The 19,977-nt window shown below is 43.9% G+C and overlaps 1 protein-coding gene across 3 annotated transcripts in view; it reads left to right on the top strand.

Moving 5' to 3' along the window:
- Positions 1 to 19,977, top strand: part of RAD54L2 (RAD54 like 2) — a 129,691-nt gene that overhangs the window by 49,335 nt on the left and 60,379 nt on the right. For all 3 annotated transcript variants that reach the window (XM_038003870.2, XM_007984398.3, XM_038003867.2), the window contains exon 3: positions 6,342 to 6,534. In XM_038003870.2, coding sequence (XP_037859798.1) covers positions 6,396 to 6,534 — 139 coding nt within the window. In that variant the 5' untranslated portion in view covers positions 6,342 to 6,395. The remainder of the gene's footprint in view (positions 1 to 6,341; positions 6,535 to 19,977) is intronic.

Genomic DNA, 19,977 nt, shown 5'->3' with positions numbered 1-19,977 from the left:
TTGTTGTTTTTGTAGAGATGGGGTGTTCCTATGTTGCCCAGGCTGGTCTCAAACTCCTGGGCTCGAATGATTATCCTGCCTCAGTCTCCCAAAGTGTTGGGGTTATAGGAGTGAGCCACCATGCCTGGCCTGTTTTTCTACTCTTTTTTTTTTTTTTTTTTTTTTTGAGACGGAGTCTTGCTCTGTCACTCCGCTCTGTCGCTCAGGCTGGAGTGCAGTGGTGCGATCTCGGCTCACTGCAAGCTCCGCCTCCTGGGTTCCCGCCATTCTCCTGCCTCAGCCTCCCGAGTAGTTGGGACTACAGGCGCCCGCCACCAAGTACGGCTAATTTTTTGTATTTTTAGTAGAGACGGGGTTTCACCGTGTTAGCCAGGATGGTCGCGATCTCCTGAGCTCGTCATCCACCCGCCTCAGCCTCCCAAAGTGCTGGGATTACAGGCATGAGCCACCTCGCCTGGCCTGTTTTTCTACTCTTGAAAGACTTTCTTCCCCTTGTAAATTAGCTCAAATCCAGTGTTTTGTGTAGATATTCTTCAAGAAAAAAACAAGTCATTTGCGCTTGCCGTGGACTTGCTTTGAGACCATTTGACAGAATTTAGTACTACTCAAGGTCACCAAAATTAATGAGGACATGGCAGTCTGGGAAGGATCCTTTTATTTAAAAGGAACAATCATGATGCTATCAAGGACCATAATGACATCTTTGAAATTTCATGAGCTGCCTCACAATGATGAGACAGCGTGTGTACTCGGAGTCTTATGATTTCAATGTGAACTCTGCAAGTCTGGTGGTCTGCGTTGTGAACAAAGGCTTTGTTTGTGTGTGTGTTTCCTCTTGTTTATGTTCTAATATCCCCACCTTGCCATGCCTCATGTCTCTAAGGGCTGTGCCTGCATGATTAATTCTGCTGATTCTTGGCCAGGTACCACTCTACTGACAGGTGTTGTTGTCTTTGAACTTAGCAAAGCTGAACAACATTTTCCTTCACTCTCGAGATTGCCATGAGGTGCTAGGTTAGGATTGTCTGTGGGTTTCTTAATAATTACAGCCTCTTTTTAACAAACCCAATATATTAAACTGCAGACTATTAAAACACTTAGGGGTTGAATATTTGCTTTTCAGAGTGGTCCTCTTTAGAATTCCTTTAAATAGCTAGTTCTCCAGTTTCATTAAAATATAATTTGATTCCCAGAATTTTTTTTGTAGGAACACAGGTCCTCATTAAGGTGCAGCATACCCATTATTGCTCTTGTGGTTTCTGTGCATTAGAGGCAGAGCTCCTTGTCACTGGAGATTGAAGCAGTGTTTTCCCTGGAATAAGGAGCAAATGAGGGAGATGGATTATTTTCTTTATCACCCCCCCTCCCCCCCCCACCAACCATGTCTGTCTAACAGTTCTAAGAGCTGAGTACTGAATCAAGGCTGCCTTGTGTTCTGAAAGGCTATGCCCCCATAGAGGTATGTGTGTGTGAGGGTGGACTGCTGCTGCCCACCAAGGCCAGCTTTTCCTCTGCCATTTTCACTTGTTGCCTGGGCTCAAGTGATCCTCCCTCCTCAGTCTCCCAAGTAGCTGGGACTACAGGTGCACGCCACCGTGCCCAGCTAGTTTTTGTATATTTTGTAGATATGGGCATCGCTGTGTTGCCCAGGCTGATCTTGAACTCCTGGGCTCAAGCAGTTCCCCCACCGTGGCCTCCCAAAGTGCTGGGATTACAGGCGCGAACTACCACACCAGGCTCTTTGTTGCCTTTTTTTTTTTTTTTTTTTTTGGACAGGGGCCGGGTAGTCTCTCTCTGTCGCCACCACACAATTTCTTCCCTAGAATGACAGGCATTCAGATTACCTAAAAGTACTTGCTAATTAAAAATGGTTCTCTAAAATCAGCCAAGCACACTGCAGAGAAAACACTGTTTTTTTTTTTTTTTTTGAGATGGAGTTTCACTCTTGTTGCCCAGGCTGGAGTGCAGTGGCGGGATCTCAGCTCACTGGAACCTCCGCCTCCCAGGTTCAGGCGATTCTCCTGCCTCAGCCTCCTGAGTAGCTGGGATTACAGGCATGCACTACTATGCCTGGTTAATTTTGTATTTTTAGTAGAGATGGGGGTTTCACCATGTTGGCTGCGCTGGTCTTGAACTCCTGACCTCAGGTGATCTGCCCACTTCGGCCTCCCAAAGTGCTGGGGTTACAGATTTGAGTCACCGTGCCCGGCCAAAACACTCTTATCTCAAGGAGTCTAGGATGAAAGAGAGGGGTTATGCTGATTACAACCATTGACTTCCAAACACAGAGTAGTTATTGATGAATATACTAACATTCAGAAATAAATTTCACTGCAAATATTAAGAAGTAAATTTTACTTCCAAAGTTGTTGATAGCTAATTGATTTACTACTTCCTTTATGAACCAGTGACACAGGATAGTTAGTCATTACTTTCTTTCTTTTTTTTTTTTTTTTGAGACAGAGTCTCACTGTGTCGCGCAGGCTGGAGTGCAATGGCGCGATCTGGGCTCACTGCAAGGTCCGCCTCTTGGGTTCACGCCATTCTCCTGCCTCAGCCTCCGGAATAGCCGGGACTATGGGTACCTGCCACCATGCCTGGCTAATTTTTTGTCTTTTAATAGAGATGGGGTTTCACCCTGTTAGCTGGGATGGTCTCCATCTCCTGACCTCGTGATCCGCCCGCTTTGGCCTTCCAAAGTGCTGGGATTACAGGCATGAACCAACTTGTCTGGCCCTTTTTTTTTTTTTTTTTTAAAAGACGGAGTCTCGCTCTATTGCCAAGGCTGGAGTGCAGTGGCATGATCTCGGCTCACTGCAACCTGTGCCCCTGGGGTTCAAGCAATTCCCCTCAGCCTCCCGAGTAGCTGGGATTACAGGCATGTGCCACCGTGCTCAGCTAATTTTTGTATTTTTAGTAGAGACAGGGTTTCACCATGTTGGTGAGGATGGTCTCAAACTCTTGACCTCGTGATCTGCCCGCCTCGGCCTCCCAAAGTGCTAGGATTACAGGTGTGAGCCACCACACCTGTCCGGATAGTCATTTCTACAGAGATTTAAAATCTGCCAGGTCACTAAGTGAATGGTAGCTCAGCATTAGTTATATGAATTTGTATTTGTAGATCACATTTCTCCCCTGTCCCTTAATGCCCTTTGCAGATGTTTTTGAAAGTGAGTTATTAATGCAAAAATTTAAATTTTATTACTAGATCCTTTCACAGCTGTTTTTTACTTTGTCTTAAGAGGCTAAGTACATGAACCATCTGGACACACGTACTCTTAATTCCTGTTATTTCTGACTCTGAACAATCCTAAAGTTCTAGTTTTCCAAAACTCTAAATAATCTAGTTTGCTTTTCTTTTCTTCTTCTCTGTTCAGGAGAAGATAGATGTTATGTTTCACATTATCTGAAGCTTAGTAAGAGATTGCAGTTCTGCAGTACTTTTTATGTTAAATGACTAGAGACTGGTACTTCAGTTTTTATTTTGGGAGATAGGAATTTGAGGATGATCTGATTGTTGATGTATTTATCTACAGCAGTTTGTCTTATAGAAGATGATTTATGGCCGGGCTTGGTGACTTATGCCTGTAGTCCCAGCACTTTGGGAGGCTGAGACGGGTGGATCACGAGGTCAGGAGATTGAGACCATCCTGGCTAACACGGTGAAACCCCGTCTCTACTAAAAAATACAAAAAACTAGCCAGGTGAGGTGGCAGGCGCCTGTAGTCCCAGCTGCTTGGGAGGCTGAGGCAGGAGAATGGCGTAAACCTGGCAGGCGGAGCTTGCAGTGAGCTGAGATCCGGCCACTGCACTCCAGCCTGGGCGACACAGCGAGACTCCGTCTCAAAAAAAAAAAAAAAAAAAGATGATTTATGGCCGGGCTCGGTGGCTTATGCCTGTAGTCCCAGCAGTTTGGGAGGCCAAGGTGGGCGGATCACAAGGTCAGGAGATGGAGACCATCCCGGCTAACAAGGTGAAATGCCATCTCTACTAAAAATACAAAAAATTAGCCGGGTGTGGTGGTGGGTGCCTGTAGTTCCAGCTACGGGGGAGGCTGAGGCAGGAGAATGGCGTGAACCTGGGAGGCGGAGCTTGGGGTGAGCCAAGATTGCACCTCTGCACTCCATCCTTGGTGACAGAGTGAGACTCCATCTCAAAAAAAAAAAAAAAAAAGATGATTTACCTCTTCTCTGATTTTAGTATGAAAATTTGAGCCTGGGTGCAGTGGCTGATGCCTGTAATCCCAGCACTCTGGGAGGCCAAGGAGGGAGGATCACCTAAGGTCAGGAGTTTGAGACCAGCCTGGCCAACATGTTAAAACCCCGTCTCTACTAAAAATACAAAAATTAGCTGGGTGTAGTGGTACACACCTGTAGTCCCAGCTACTCGGGAGGCTGAGGCAGGAAAATCACTTGAACCTAGGAGGTGGAGGTTGCAGTGAGTCAAGATCGTGCCACTGCATGCCAGTCTGGGCAACAGAGTGAAACTGCATCTCAAAAAAAAAAAAAAAAAAAAAAAGAGAAAAGAAAATTTGAAATATACAGAAAAAATGGAAAGAATTGGCCAGTGAACTTACTAGTTAACATTTTGCTTTATTTACTTTATCACAGAGCTATCCAACTAGCCATCTCTTTACCATGGTTTTTTTTTTTTTAACCCTCGAGAAGGAGTGACCTTTATAGCTAATGGTAAAGTGATGAGAGACAAACAGACATGCACAGTACCTGACACATGGTAGACATAATATAGCAGGTTAACAAATGACGGACTGAATGTGAATGAATGAATGAATAACTTGGGTAAAACATAATTCTAGCTCCTGAGTACTCCCAGCCACTCCTTCTCTGCCGTTGGTGCTCACTCTACCTGGAACACACTCCCTCCAGATGTCTGTATGGCTTTCTTCCTTTCTTTTGGTTTCTGCTCAGTGAGAACTTCACTGACCTCCCCTATATAAACTAGCAGCTCCTCCTGCCACACACTAGCCTTGAGTACTCCCTGCATGCTTTGTTCTGCTTCCTTCTGTGTCCCCAAACTCTAGAATAGCACCTGCGATTATATACAGCTGTTCCTCCATGTACAGTGGGGTTACATCCTGATAAATGCATCGTAAGTTAAAAATATTGTAAGTTGAAAGTCTGTTTAATACACCTACCTTACTGAACATCATAGTTTGGCCTAGACTACCTTAAAGATGCTCAGAACACTTAACACTGTCTTAGCCAGGCATGGTTGTATGTGCCTGTCATCCTAGCTACTCAGGAGGTCTTAAGCAGGAATATTGCTTGAACCCAGGAATTTGAGACTGCAGTGATCTATGATTGCGCCACTGTACTCCACCCACACTCCAGCCTGGCCAACAGAGCTGGACCTTGTCTAAAACTAAATAAATAAAATAAAGAGCACTTACATTGTCTACAGTCAAAATCATCTGGTAGCACAGAAAACTGCATACTTTATGATAGCATGGTGGACTGGAAGCTTCGGCTCGTTGCCGCTACTCAGCATTGCCAGAGAGTATAGTTTCATATGTTACTAGCCTGGGAAAAATTTAAAATTTGAAGTACAGTTTCTACTGAATGTGTGTCATTTTCGCACAATTGTAAGGTAAACCATTGCAGGTTGGGGACTCTGTGTGTATATATATGTACATATATACACACACACACATACATATATATACACACACACACATATATGTTTATGTATAAAGAAATATAGAGAGTTGGTGCTTAGGAAACAGTTGATGCAGGAAGGAATGAACAAATGGGAATTTCAAGGTTTATAGTTTTGTTGTTATTGTTACTTTAAGGTATTTTCTTGTCAAAATAGCCAAGAGATGTTTGAGCTATGCAGAGTCACCAAAACATGACTCAGAGCCAGTACACTCATAGAGAATGTTGTGCTTTGGGTACGGTTAGCTTTCCTTTCTTAGAGAAGTTCCAGGGAATTTATGTTCAGCATTTTTTTATTTGTTTTTATTTTGGAGACAGAGTCTCACCTCGTCGCTCAGGCTGGAGTGTAGTGGCGCCATTTGGCTCACTGCAACCTCTACCTCCCTGGTTCAAGCAATTCTCATGCCTCAGCCACCTGAATAGCTGAGATTACAGGTGTGTGCCACCATGCCTTACTAACTTTTGTATTTTTAGTAGAGATGGGGTTTCACCATGTTGGCCAGGCTGGTCTCGAGCTCCTGACCTCAAGTGATCCACCCACCTTGGCCTCCCAAAGTGCTGGGATTACAGGCATGAGCCACTGTGCCCAGCTGGCAGTTTTTTCTTTGAAAGACTTGTGCTTCTAAGCAAAACCCTTGGTGATTCTGATGTCTCTTATCCTCCTAGCACCCCTGCAGTGGACCATGAGTCGGTAATGCCCACTGAGGACCTCTGGGAGCCATGTCAGACGAATCTGCCTCAGGGAGCGATCCAGACCTGGACCCGGACGTGGAGCTGGAGGATGCGGAAGAGGAGGAGGAGGAGGAGGAAGTGGCAGTGGAGGAGTGTGACAGGGATGATGAAGAAGACCTGCTGGATGGTAAGTGGGCTCTACTGAGTGGCAGAAATTGCCTTATATTTTCCTCCAATGGAATTTTTGCTGGGAGACTTTGGTGTTTCCAGTGGGATTTCTTAGGCCATCCATAGTGAGAAGACACAGACTAGGAACTGAGATGCAATGAACTCAGCTGCTCTTTCCTAGGAAATGGATTGTTGTTCCTCCACATAAGCTTTGTTTTACTGCTGAAAGAACCTTTAGCCTTTAGCTTGTCTCTGACAGATTTATGGACTCAGGTCCAGAGATTCGAGTGTTACATACTTGCCCAGGTTATGGAGGAGTCAATGGCAGAGTCCCTATGGTAAGACTTTGCAGTCTGGAGGCCATGGGCTCTTCAGGTAGATGTGAGGGTAACTCTGAGTGGTCTGTAAGTTTTCTGAAATTGTACATACAATTCTGTTTGTGTGTACATGAGAGAATTCCCCAGGCAGAGATTCTCAGACAGTTTCACAACTTCAGAAAGGTCACTGCATCTCCTGCAGTGCTGCTCTACCTCTTAGCCATTCCAGTGACTATAAATTGCTCCTACTGGGAGGGCACTGCATCTCCATAGCTGGTAGGCCCCCTTTTGATGCCTTCTATTTGGTTTGCTCAGCTCACTCCTTTCTTTGCCCTCAGCTTCTTGAAATGGCATTGGACTTTTAATGTTCAGTCTAATGTTAGGTCATTTGGCCAGCCACAAGACTTCTCAATTAATTCCAGCCTTTTATGGCATGGGATTTAGTTGTTTGTAAGCTTCCTACTGACTGAGGAATAGGGTTTTTGTCTGTTCATAGCAGACCCCTAGTGGAACTGAACGTTGCATTAGATCATCTAATTACTTGAATCTGAAGGAACATAGGAAAATGCACTCCTGCCATTCTCCAGATTCCAGGAGGATGAGCACTGATCCTCCGTCTTTGCTGATGTTTACTATCTTCAGTTCTCATTCATCCTAACAGCTGTCATGTGACTTGGGATCCATTTGCCCTCCTTTATACTGTCTAGAAGCCTCTCTCCATTTCTGCAGGGAAATGACCATTCACTTTTATCCCCCCAATAGCATTTGCTGTCCATTGCTAGCTTATTCAGTTGGAGTCTTATTTCTAGAAAGTAGAATGAATAGAAACAATGGAAGACAGTAATATTTGCTTGGTTCTTATTGTTCCTGAGATGATGTTAGAGTCCCTAGGTGTCAACATCACTTTTTGCTTTTCATCATTTGGGTTCTCATAACTGTATTTACAGACACCCTTAGAACTCCCATCATGTTTAGATTGGATTTTAGATGCTTCTGGTGAATGTAATGGATATATACACACTGTCTTCCCTGTTGGCTTCTTGGAATTCTCTTTTCCTTGTAAAATTGTTAATTATTCAAAAATTATGATATGCTTCTGCAGACTTTACTATTATTTAGAAATGACAACAATTTAATTGTGATTTGTCTCAGAATAGTGTAGCTGTGCAATTCGATTGTTTTGTTTTTTTTTTTTTTGAGACAGAGTTTCTCTTGTTGCCCAGGCTGAGTGGAATGGTGCCAACTCGGCTCACTGCAACCTTCACCTCCCGGGTTCAAGCAATTCTCCTGCCTCAGCCTCCTGAGTAGCTGGGATTACATGTGCCTGCCACCATTCCTGGCTAATTTTGGATTTTTAGTAGAGATGGGATTTCTTCATGTTGGTCAGGCTGTTCTCGATCTCCTGACCTCAGGTGATCTGCCTGCCTTGGCCTCCTAAAGTGCTGAGATTAAAGGGACGAGCCACTGTGCCCAGCCTTAAATACTTTTTTCAAATTTTGAAATGACTCATTTTTATTGAAGTTCAGAGTGATAAACAAACGTCCCATTAGGCACTATGTCCTGCTGTGCTCTGCTAGGTTAACTGACTTCTTAGAATTTGACTCATGGACCATCTTTCATATTTCACTACAGTGTTAGAGCCACAAAAGTAAAAGTGATACTTCTGTTACTTGTAGTGTCTTTTACCCTATTTTACCTCTTAAAGCTCTTTTTTTTTTTTTTTGGTCGGCCCTGGCTGGAGTGCAATGGCGTGATCTTGGCTCACTGCAGACTCTGCCTTCCAGGTTCTAGCAATTCTGCTGCCTCAGCCTCCTGAGTAGCTGAGATTACAGGTGCCTGCCACCACGCCCAGCTAATTTTTGTATTTTTAGTAGAGACGGGGTTTCTCCATTTTGGCCAGGCTGGTCTTGAACTCTTGACCTCAGGTGATTCACCTACCTCGGCCTCCCAAAGTGCTGGAATTACAAGTGTGAGCCACCAAGCCCGGCCTAAAGCTTTTCTTTTCCTCTCATGTTGAGCACTCTATGCAATTTTCCTGAAAAATCCAAGACCTGCCTATGTCTTTAGTCTTGTCCTTGCTGCCATCCCGTAGTCATGGGTAGAGCAGCTAGCTATTCTACCATTAAGAGTATCTGTGAATAGGCTGGGTGCAGTGGCTTACACCTGTAATCCCAGCACTTTGGGAGGCCAAGGTGGGCGGATCACGAGGTCAGGAGATTGAGACCATCCTGGCTAACATGGTGAAACCCTGTCTCTACTAAAAATACAAAAAAAAAAAAAAAAAAAAAAAAAAGCCAGGCGTGGTGGCGGGTGCCTGTAGTCCCAGCTACTCGGGAGGCTGAGGCAGGAGAATGACGTGAACCCGGGAGGCGGAGCTTGTGGTGAGCCAAGATCACGCCACTGTACTCCAGCCTGGGCAACAGAGCGAGGCTCTGTCTCAGAAAAAAAAAAAAAAAAGAATAGCTATGAATAATCTAGTTTTAGTTGGCGTAGTGTGATGTGGCCTTTTTGTTTTCTTAGAGCAGTGGTTCTCATCCTGGTATGATTTTGCTTCTTAGGGAAGAGTTTACAATGTGTGAAGACATTGGTTGTCAGGATTCTTGGGGATAGGGTAGGGATGTTACTGTCTTCTTGTGGATAGAGGCTGAGGATGCTATTAAACATCCTATAATGCATAGGAGAGCCCCCAGCTCACCCCAAAAATTATCTGTCCCAAATGTCAATAGTACTGAGATCTGAGAAACCCATTTCACAAAGGAAATTTACTTCAGCCCTTTTTATTTGAAGTTTCATTTCTTTTTTTTTTTTTTCCCCCGAGACAGAGTCTCGCTTTGTCGCCCAGGCTGGAGTGTAGTGGCGCAATCTTGGCTCACTGCAAGCTCCGCCTCCTGGGTTCATGCCATTCTCCTGCCTCAGCCTCCGAGTAGCTGGGACTACAGGTGCCCGCCACCACGCCCGGCTAATTTTTTGTGTTTTTAGTAGAGAACGGGGTTTCATCGTGTTAGCCAGGATGGTCTCGATCTCCTGACCTTGTGATCCGCCCGCCTCGGCCTCCCAAAGTGCTGGGATTACAGGCTTGAGCCACCGCGCCCAGCCTGAAGTTTCATTTCTAATGGATAACCATAGCTTACTTTTATATTGTTTGTCATAGTTTACACAAGCATGTGAACAATCTTATTCTTTTCAAAAAGTGTCTTTTGGCTTTGGTATATTGTGTTTGTTTTCTTTGTAATTTCTACTTTATGATTTTCTTTTCTATTTCTTTTGGGTTTATTTTGCCTTTCTTTCAGACTTCTTAAGAATGTGTGTAGCTCATTAATTTTCAGATGTTTTTCTATATAAGTATTTAAAGCTTTCTTTCAAACTTCTTAAGAATGTGCATAGCTCATTAATTTTTAGATTTTTTTCTATGTAAGCATTTAAAGGTATAATTTTCCCTATAAGCTTTAGCTCCGTTCCCCCATAAGCATTTTGACACACTTTATCCTAGTTAATTGTCTTTCTTTTTTCTTTTCCTTTTTTTTTTTTTTTTGAGATGGAGTCTTGCTCTGTCGCCCAGGCTGGAGTGCAGTGGCGTGATCTCAGCTCACTGCAACCTCTGCCTCCTGAGTTCGAGCAGTTCTCCTACCTCAGCCTCCCGAGTAGTAGCTAGAATTACAGGCATGCACCACTATGCCTGGCTAAGTTTTTGTATTTAGTAGAGACATAGTTTCACCGTGTTGGCCAGGCTGGTCTCAAACTCCTGACCTCAGGTGATCCGCCTGCCTTGGCCTCCCAGAGTGCTGGGATTACAGGCATGAACCACCACGCCCGGCCCATACTTAATTGTCTGGATCATCTTGTGTGTTAGGTAGGGTAGATACATTTTACATATGGGGAAACTGAGACTCAGAAAGGTGAGTGGCTTACTCAGTATAACTTAACAAGAAAGTGGCAAAGCTAGACTTTTGGTCTTGAAGGCAGTGCTCTTTTTTCAAACCAATGCTGCTTCTGAGACCATAGATTCTTACAATACCCTCTCCTGTGATAATTTTGCTTTCTTTCCTAGTTTCTGCTTTGAGGGAAGAAGGTGATTGTTGATTATTGTAGAGCAGAGGTGGAAGGACAGTTAGAAGTAACTGCAGGTATAAGGCAAAGTAGAAGGCAAAGTATGGCAAATGCTAAGGAATGATGAGCTGTCTTATTTGTTAATGCACTGGACACAAGACGGGGATCACTGGAGTGAGACTGGAGAGATGACCTATGGTCAGATAGATCATGGAGTAGTTTAGAATTTGCTTTATAGACAACATGGAATTGATGGGTGCTTTTCTTTTTTTTTGAACGGAGACTCACTCTGTCATCCAGGCTGGAGTGTAGTGGCACAATCTTGGCTCACTGCAACGTTCACCTCCCAGGTTCAAGCGATTTTCCTACCTCAGTCTCCTGAGTAGCTGGGACTACAGGCACCTGCCACCACACCCTGCTAATTTTTTGTATTTTCAGTAGAGACAGGGTTTCACCACATTGGCCAGGCTGGTCTCAAATACCTGACCTCAATTAATCCACCTGCCTCAGCCTCCCAAAGTGCTGGGATTACAGATGTGAGCCACTGTGCCTGGCCGATGGGCACTTTTACTGAGGAGCATCCATCAGACCTTTGACCTCAGGAATGTTACTCTAGCACTGCATCAAAGACATGACCTGTATTGTAGATAGGCAGGATCAATTAGGTCTGTAGTAGAACTCTATGGGAAAGGGTAATGAGGATTAGAACTGTTTGTGTCAGTCAATCACACAGGAGAAGTAAATGGTCAGACTTGTTGCATTGGATTTTATAGGACTTGATGACTTATTGGATTTGTGGGGCAGATTGAAGAGGGATGGGTAAAAGCCTAGGAAGATGATGAGATCTTTTACAAAGGTGGGATGAACAGGATAGAGAGTGGATGGGGGAGTGAAAGCTATTTTTGGCTTTACTACAATAAGTAGGGGCATTGTTTCCTCCTTGATACTGACCTTTGTATGTTGAGTAGTGGGATAGTAGTGCAAGAACTGGTTATTATAGAACACAGAGGTTTGGCTGTTGGAGAATAGCACCATGACTTTTATCTTCAAACCAACCTTCAAGTGAGGAGAAGATAGTGCTTTTTGTTTATAACATGTTAAAGGACCCATGACATGTTGTGAGACATTTTAGATTTGGTTTTTCACCCCCCTCTTTTTCTTTTCTCCTGATATCTGTCCTTAGCTTTCTCTGTTCTTTCAGAATAGTAGGGAAAGTAGGGTGTTAACACCTTTAGGGTCTGTTGTTATTAAAGGTAGAGGTTCAAAATTTGATACCTCTGGGATTGGCTTTCCTTATGTGATGGTTTTTCTTTCATTCATTCATTCTTTTTTTTTTTTTTTTTTGAGATAGGGTCTCACCCAGGATCACTCAGGCTGGAGTACAGTGGCATGATCACGACTCACTGCAGTCCCCCCAGGGTCAGGTGGTCCTCCCACCTTAGCCTCCCAGGTAGCTGAGACTACAGGCGTGCGTCACCATGCCCAGCTAATTTTTAAAATTAAAAAAATATATATTATTTTGAGATGGAGTCTCACTGTGTTGCCTGGGCTGGAGTGCAGTGGAGCTATCTCAGCTCACTGCAGCCTCCGCCTCCCAGGTTCAAGGGATTCTGCTGCCTCCCAAGTAGTTGGGATTACAGGCATGTGCCACCATGCCTGGCTAATTTTTGTGTGTGTGTTTTTTTTTAGTAGAGCTAGGATTTCACCATGTTGGCCAGGCTGATGACCTTATGACCTCAAACTTATGACCTCAAATGATCCACCCACCCCAGTCTCCGAAAGTGCTGGGATTACAGGCTTTTAAAATTTTTTTTAAAAATAGAGACAGGGTCTCTCTATGTTGCCAGGCTGCTCTTGAACTCCTGGCCTCAAGCAGTCCTCCTGCCTTGGCCTCCCAAAGGTGCTAGCATTACAGGCATGAGCCACTGCGCCCAGCCTAGCTAATTTTCTTTTTTTTTTTTTTTTTTTTTTTTTTTTTTTTTTTTTTTTGCAGAGACAGGGTTTTGCCATGTTGCCCAGGCTGGTCTCAAACTCCTGGACTCAAGCAATCTGCCTGCCTCAGCCTCCCAAAGTGCTGGGATAACAAGCGTGAGCCACCGCACTTGGCCTGGTAATGGTTTTGGGTCTCCATATTTTCTTCTAGCTTAGCTTCAGGTCCAGTCTATTGCCCCACATGAGGTACTTTGGAATATTTAGATGAAAAGAACTCCTGGAATAATCCAGCCTTTATTTTAAAAAGTTTATTTCCAGTTGCTGCTTAATGTATGTTCCAGTGGATGTGAAAGTGTGGAATGGTTGGATACATGTCGCAGGTAGAGTCCTATGTTTTCGTGGCTTTGTAAAGAGATTTTCCAGTGTATTGCTGGTTCATTGGCACGTTTATTTATTTCCTTGATATCACTTCACTGTTTTTTGTTTTTTGGGTTTTGTTTTTTTTTTTTTTTTGAGACAGAGTCTCACTCTGTTGTCCAGGCTGGGGTACAGTTGCAGGATCTCGGCTCAGATTCCCAGCCTCCGCCTCCCAGGTTCAAGCGATTCTCCTGCCTCAGCCTCCCGAGTAGCTGGAATTACAGGCACACACCACCACACCTGGCTAATTTTTGTGTTTAGTAGAGACGTGTTTCACCATGTTGGCTGAGCTGGTCTCAAACTCCTGACCTCAAGTGATCCACCCACCTCGGCCTCCCAAAGTGCTGGAATTACAGGCGTGAGCCACTGCTCCTGGCCTTACATCACTCTTTAAGCCTGCAGTAGACTCTTCCTTAATGGTTGATAGCTCTGTCAACTGTCCATGATAGGGAGCCCAGACTAAGAGAGTTGTCCAAGGGTCTTTCAGTCTGTACAAATGGCAAAAATCCTAATATTATTTCTCCAAAGTAGTTTCTTGCCCTCCTGCAGCAGAAAAACATGGGAGAAAAATAACAAGAAGAAACCTGGGCTTGAATATGCACTAAAGGTTGGAGGGTAAAGGAGACTGTTAGAATTTAATATGTTTTCTTTGTTTAACAAGAATTTTATGATTCTTATTCATGCAGACTTATGGATCCAGTTCCTAGTTTCACTCCAGAATTTCAACTACTTTCCAGATATATGTCAAATCTTAGTTAATAATGAGATTCCCCTTCCCAGTACCACTTGCATTTCTTTTAGGCTACCCTTTTTCTCATGTGAATATTTGCAAGGAAAAGCCAGATGTCCCAATTCTTTTCCTCCATTGCTTTTACTTTATTACCTGTGCTGGTTTCTTTGGTCTTTGGTTCTCCAAGAAGGTATCCTGAGCCACCACCATCCTTTTCTTCTGAGAACACTCTGCTCATCAAAACTGTTTGGCCTACATTGTGGATAGCCATGTTCAGCTAAGACAAGAGTAGGGCTTTTCTCGGCCAGGCGCAGTGGCTCACGCCTGTAATCCTAGCACTTTGGGAGGCCGAGGTGGGCGGATCACTTGAGGTCAGGAGTTTGACCAGCCTGGCCAATATGGTGAAACCCCGTCTCTACTAAAAATACAAAAATTAGCCGGGCATGATGGCAGCTACTCAGGTGTACTGAGGCAGGTACACCTGTAATCCCAGCTACTCAGGTGACTGAGGCAGGAGAATTGCTTGAACCCGGGAGGCGGAGGTTACAGTGAGCTGAGATCGCGCCATTGCACTCCAGCCTGGGGTACAAGAGCGAGACTTCATCTCAAAAAAAAAAAAAGAGTAGGACTTTTGTCAAGAATTTTATTGTAAAACAAATCAAAGCCCAGACCAGAAACTACAGACATAAAGTAACTTACTGGTTATTCTAAGAATGACTGCTTGCCATAGGGTTTTATTTCCAAAGTTAGTTCCTTCATTTGTGGTTGGGGGTAACTGGGAGTTTATGGAGCTTTAGGATGAACTTGACAAACTTGTTGGAACGTCAGTTTTACCGGAAGATTGGTGAAGTGGTGTCAAGGTTAGGAGGTTTGGTACTTTAACTGGTAAAGAATTTAAATGTTTTTTTAATAATGAAAATTATGACATAGAAATAAAAATTCACATATATTTTTTAAGATGAAGTAAGATATTTTGGCCGAGCGCGGTGGCTCATACCTGTAATTCCAGCACCTTGGGAGGCCAAGGAGGGTGGTTCACCTCAGGTCAGGAGTTAGAGTCCAGCCTGGCCAACATGGCGAAACCCAATCTCTACTAAAAATACAAAACTTAGCTGGGTGTGGTGGCCCATGTCTGTAGTCCCAGCTACTTGGGAGGTTGAAGAACGAGAATCACTTGAACTCGTGAGGCAGTGGTTGCAGCGAGCCAAGATTGTGCCATTGCACTTCAGCCTGGGTGACAGAGCACAGTGGTGCTCGCCTGTAATTCCAGCACTCTGGAGGCTGAGGGAGAAGAATTGCTTAAACCTGGGAGGCAGAGGTTGTAGTGAGCCGAGATCACGCCACTGCACTCCAGCCTGGGCTACAGAGCGAAACTTTGTCTCAAAAAAAAAAAAAAGAAAAAGAATGAATATCAAAATACTTATGCTGAGTGAAAGCCAGAACTCCTGAGAGAGAAAGAAAAAGAGCAAGAGAGTGAGAGAGAGAATAAGGAAGAAAGTGGTATTAAGCCTAAAATAGCCATTTTATATATATATATATGGATAGCCATATTATATATATGGCTATCCATATATATTGCCTAGAAAATACAAACCAATCCTTAATGACAGAAAGCAGCTTAGTGCTTCTCTAGGGATAGGATTAGGGGCTATATATATGTGTGTGTGTATATATATACATATATATGTGTGTGTGTATATATACACACACTGTTATATATATCTAAAAATATATATCTTTATATATAAACCGATATATATATATGGCTATATACACACACATATATACACATATATATATAGCACCATATATATTAGTTTTCTTCCACAGTTCTTGGCTTCTAACTCCCATAGTCTTTGTTGCAGCCTTTTGTTATAATGGTGCATGTGTTAGGCCTCAGGGGGATATGTTAGGAAACAGAATCTCTCTGACCTACTCTTGCCATCCTTTTACCTGCCCCAAGGCAGGACTCTAAAATTCCAAGCCCCCCTTTCTAATTATGGGTCATAAGACCCTCATTCCAGAGAGGGTCCTACTTATACACTGGGGGAAGTAATACTGATGTGAAGCTTCCATAAAAACCCTAGAGGGGATGGACGTGGTGACTCAGGCCTGTAATCCCATCACTTTGGGAGGCCGAGGAGGGACAATCACCTGAGGCCAGGAGTTCGAGACCAGCCTGGTCAACATGTTGAAACCCCATCTCTACTAAAAAATACAAATATTAGCTGGGCATGGTGGTGCACACCTGTAATCCCAACTATTCGGGAGACTGAGGCAGGAGAATTGCTTGAACCCAGGAGGCAGAGACTGCAGTGAGCCAAGATTGCACCACTACACTATAGCTTGGGTGACAGAGTGAGACTCTCCAACAAACAAAAAACCCTAGAGGACTGAGTTTGGAGAGCTTATGGATAGCTGAACATGTAGAGGTTTCTGGAGGGTGTCACACAAAGGGAGGGTATGGAAGCTCTGCACCCCTTCCCCCATACCTTACCCTACCATCTCCTCATCTGTGTCCTTTGTAATATCCTTTATAATACCAGTAAACGTGTTTCTCTGAGTTCTGTGAGTGGTTCCGGCAAATTAATTGAACCCAAGGAGGGGTTCATGGGAACCCCAACAGGAAGCCTATCAGCTGGTGTGTGTCAGGGGGCAGTCTTGGGACTGAGCACTTAAATGGATCTGATACTATCTGACATAGTGGGATCTGACATTATCTCCAGGTAGATAGTGTTATAATTGATTTGGAGGGCACCTAGCTGATATCTACTGCAGAATTAATTGATCGCTTGGTGGTGGGGAGAAATCCCCACACATTTGGTCACTATAAGTCTTCTGTGGTGGTGATTGTTGTTGTAGTGGTGTGAGAGCAGAGGAAAACCATGGTTTTAGAGTTTTTCCAAAAGAGAGTGAGAGAGCAAGAGAGAGAGAATACATCATGTGATTTCATTTGTATTAAAAGTCTAGAAAATACAAACCAATCCTTAATGACAGAAAGCAGCTTAGTGCTTCTCTAGGGGTAGGATTAGGGGCAGAGAGAGGAGAGAAGGACTTTAAAGGGGCATAAGAAAAACTTTCAGGGTGACACATGATCATTATCTTGATTTTTATTGGTTTTATATAAATAGTATACAATCAAACCTGAATAAAGGTGGGAAAAATGTGAAAAAAAATTTTTTAAAAATCCAAGTATCTTTTTTTTTTTTTTGAGACAGGGTCTCATGCTCTGTCACCCAGGCTGGAATGCAGTGACGCAATCTTGGCTTACTACAACCTCCATCTCCCAGGTTCAAGCAATTCTCCTACCTCAGCCTCCCGGGTAGCTGAGATTGCTGAAATTGTAGGTGTACCCCACCACACCCGGCTAGTGTTTGTATTTTTTACAAAAAAAAAAAAAAAAAAAACCAAAAACCGCAATTACTTTTGCACCAATCAAGTAGTAGAGATAGGATTTCACAATGTTGACCAGGCTCGTCTCAAACTCCTGGCCTCGAGTGATCCACCCACCTCAGCCTCCCAAAGTGATGGGATTACAGGCATGAGCCACTGTGCCTCGCCCCAAGTTAACTTTTTTTTTTTTTCAGATGGAGCCTTACTGTCACCCAGGCTGTAGTGCAGTGGTGTGATCTTGGCTCACTGCAACCTCCGCCTCCCAGGTTCCAGTGATTATCCTGCCTCAACCTCCCAAGTAGCTGGGACTGACTACGGGCACCTGCTACCATGCCTGGCTCATTTTTGTATTTTTAGTATATTTTTAGTAGAGATGGGGTTTCACCATGCTGGCCAGGCTGGTCTCGAACTCCTGACCTTGTGATCTGCCTGCTTCGGCCTCCCAAAGTGCTGAGATTACAGGCATGAGCCACCGTGCCTGGCCCCAAGTAACTTTTAATATAGTACTCTGTCTATACCACTCAGTGGAATATATTATATGGGGGGAAAAAACTGTAAAAAAAATAAAAATCTTATTGCTGGCCACAATGGTTTACACCAATAATCCCAGCACTTTGGGAGTCCAAGGCAGGAGGATCCCTTGAGCCCAGGAGTTCAAGACCAGCCTGAACAAAATAATGAGACTCCATCACTACAAAAAATTTTAAAATTAGCCAGGCGTGGTGGTGTGCAGCTGTAGTCCAAGCTACTCAGGAGGCTGAGACAGGAAGACTCATTGAGTCTAGGAGGTCAAGACTGCAGGGAGCTATGATCATGCCACTGCACTCCAGCCTTGGTGACAGAGTGAGACTCTGTCTCAAAAAAATAAAGTAAAACCTTGATCTTTACTTAGATTTATTGTTTGTAATGAAAGTATTTGAAACTATTTTGAGGCTGGGCGCGGCAGCTCACGACTGTAATCTCAGTACTTTGGGAGGCCAAGGCGCATAGATCACATGAGGTCAGGAGTCAGAGACAAGCCTGACCAATATCGTGAAACCCCGTCTCTACTAAAAATACAAAAATTGGCCGGGTGTGGTGGCATGCACCTGTAATTCCAGCAGTTTGGGAGGCTGAGACAGGAGAATCGCTTGAACCCAGGAGGCAGAGGTTGCCGTGAGCCGAGATCGCACCACTGCACTCCAGCCTCAGTGACAGAGCAAGACCCCATCTCAAAAAAATAAAAACAAAACCCACCTATTTTGAGTAGGACTGGGCAAATAAGTAAATGTATTGATGCTGTTGGAAACAAGGTTCTCACTGGGGAACAGAAGAGATACAGATATGGAATAGGAGAACTGAAATTAAGAGTATTGTTATGAACACATGGTTTTTAAAATAAATGTGTTTCCTAACTAATCACCATGCCCAGCTAATTTTTTTGTATTTTTAGTAGAGATGAGGTTTCACCATTTTGGCCATGCTGGTCTTGAACTCCTGACCCCGTGATCCACCCACCTCAGCCCCCAAAGTGCTGGGATTACAGGCGTGAGCCACTGTGTCCAGCTTTTTTTTTTTTTTTTTTTTTTTTTTTTTTTTTTTTTTTTTGAGACGGAGTCTCGCTATGTCCCCTAGGCTGGAGTGCAGTAGCATGATCTTGGCTCACTGCAACCTCTGCCTCAGGGGTTCAAGCAATTTTCCTGCCTCAGCCTCCTGAGTAGCTGGGATTACAGGTGCGTGCCACCACGCCCTGCTAATTTTTGTATTTTTAGTAGAGACGGGGTTTCACCATGTTGGTCAGACTGGTCTCAAACTTATGACCTCGTGATCCGCCCACCTCTGCCTCCCAAAGTGCTAGGATTACAGGCATTTGCCACCACGCCTGGCCAGAGATTCATTCTCGTATATTTGAATAGCTCATTCCCTTTCATTACTCAGTAGTATTCCACTTTATGGATATATATCCCAATTTGTTTATCCATTTGGGGGTTTTTTTTGTTTTTTTTTTTGTTTTTTTGAGAAAGAGTCTTGCTCTGTCGCCCAGGCTGGAGTGCAGTGGTGCGATCTTGGCTTACTGCAACCTCTGCCTCAACCTCCTGAGTAGCCGGGATTGTAGGCGCCTGCCACCATGCCCAGCTAAGTTTTTGTATTTTTAATAGAGATGGGGTTTCACCATGTTGGCCAGGCTGGTCTTGAACTCCTGACCTCAAGTGATCTGCCTTCCTTCACATCCCAAAATGCTGGGATTACACACTTGTGCCACTGCACTCAGCTTTGTTTTCTTTCTTTCTTTTTTTTTTTTTGGCCCAAGATGTTGCTTTTTTGTTTTTGTTTTAGTTTTCAGTTACAAATAAGACCACTATGAACATTCAGGTACAAGTCTTTGTGGGGCATGTGCTTTCATTTTGCTTAGATAATGGATTCTGCCACACTACTGACTATCCACATTATGGGGAAAAAATGGAATAGATTAAAACTGAGAATAGAACTTAGTGGCACTTTGCTAGAGATCTCCCTTTAGCTGAACCATTATCATTCAGTGAATAAGGTTATTCATCTGTCTCTGAATCTATGTGACTACTCTCCAGCCCACAGATCACCATATGATCTATAAGACTATCAGAATAGACTTTGTCAAAAGCGTTAG

This window comes from Chlorocebus sabaeus, chromosome 22 (genome assembly GCF_047675955.1).
Source record: "Chlorocebus sabaeus isolate Y175 chromosome 22, mChlSab1.0.hap1, whole genome shotgun sequence".
Lineage (NCBI taxonomy): Eukaryota > Metazoa > Chordata > Mammalia > Primates > Cercopithecidae > Chlorocebus > Chlorocebus sabaeus.
This window is presented reverse-complemented; position numbering and strand designations above follow the sequence as displayed.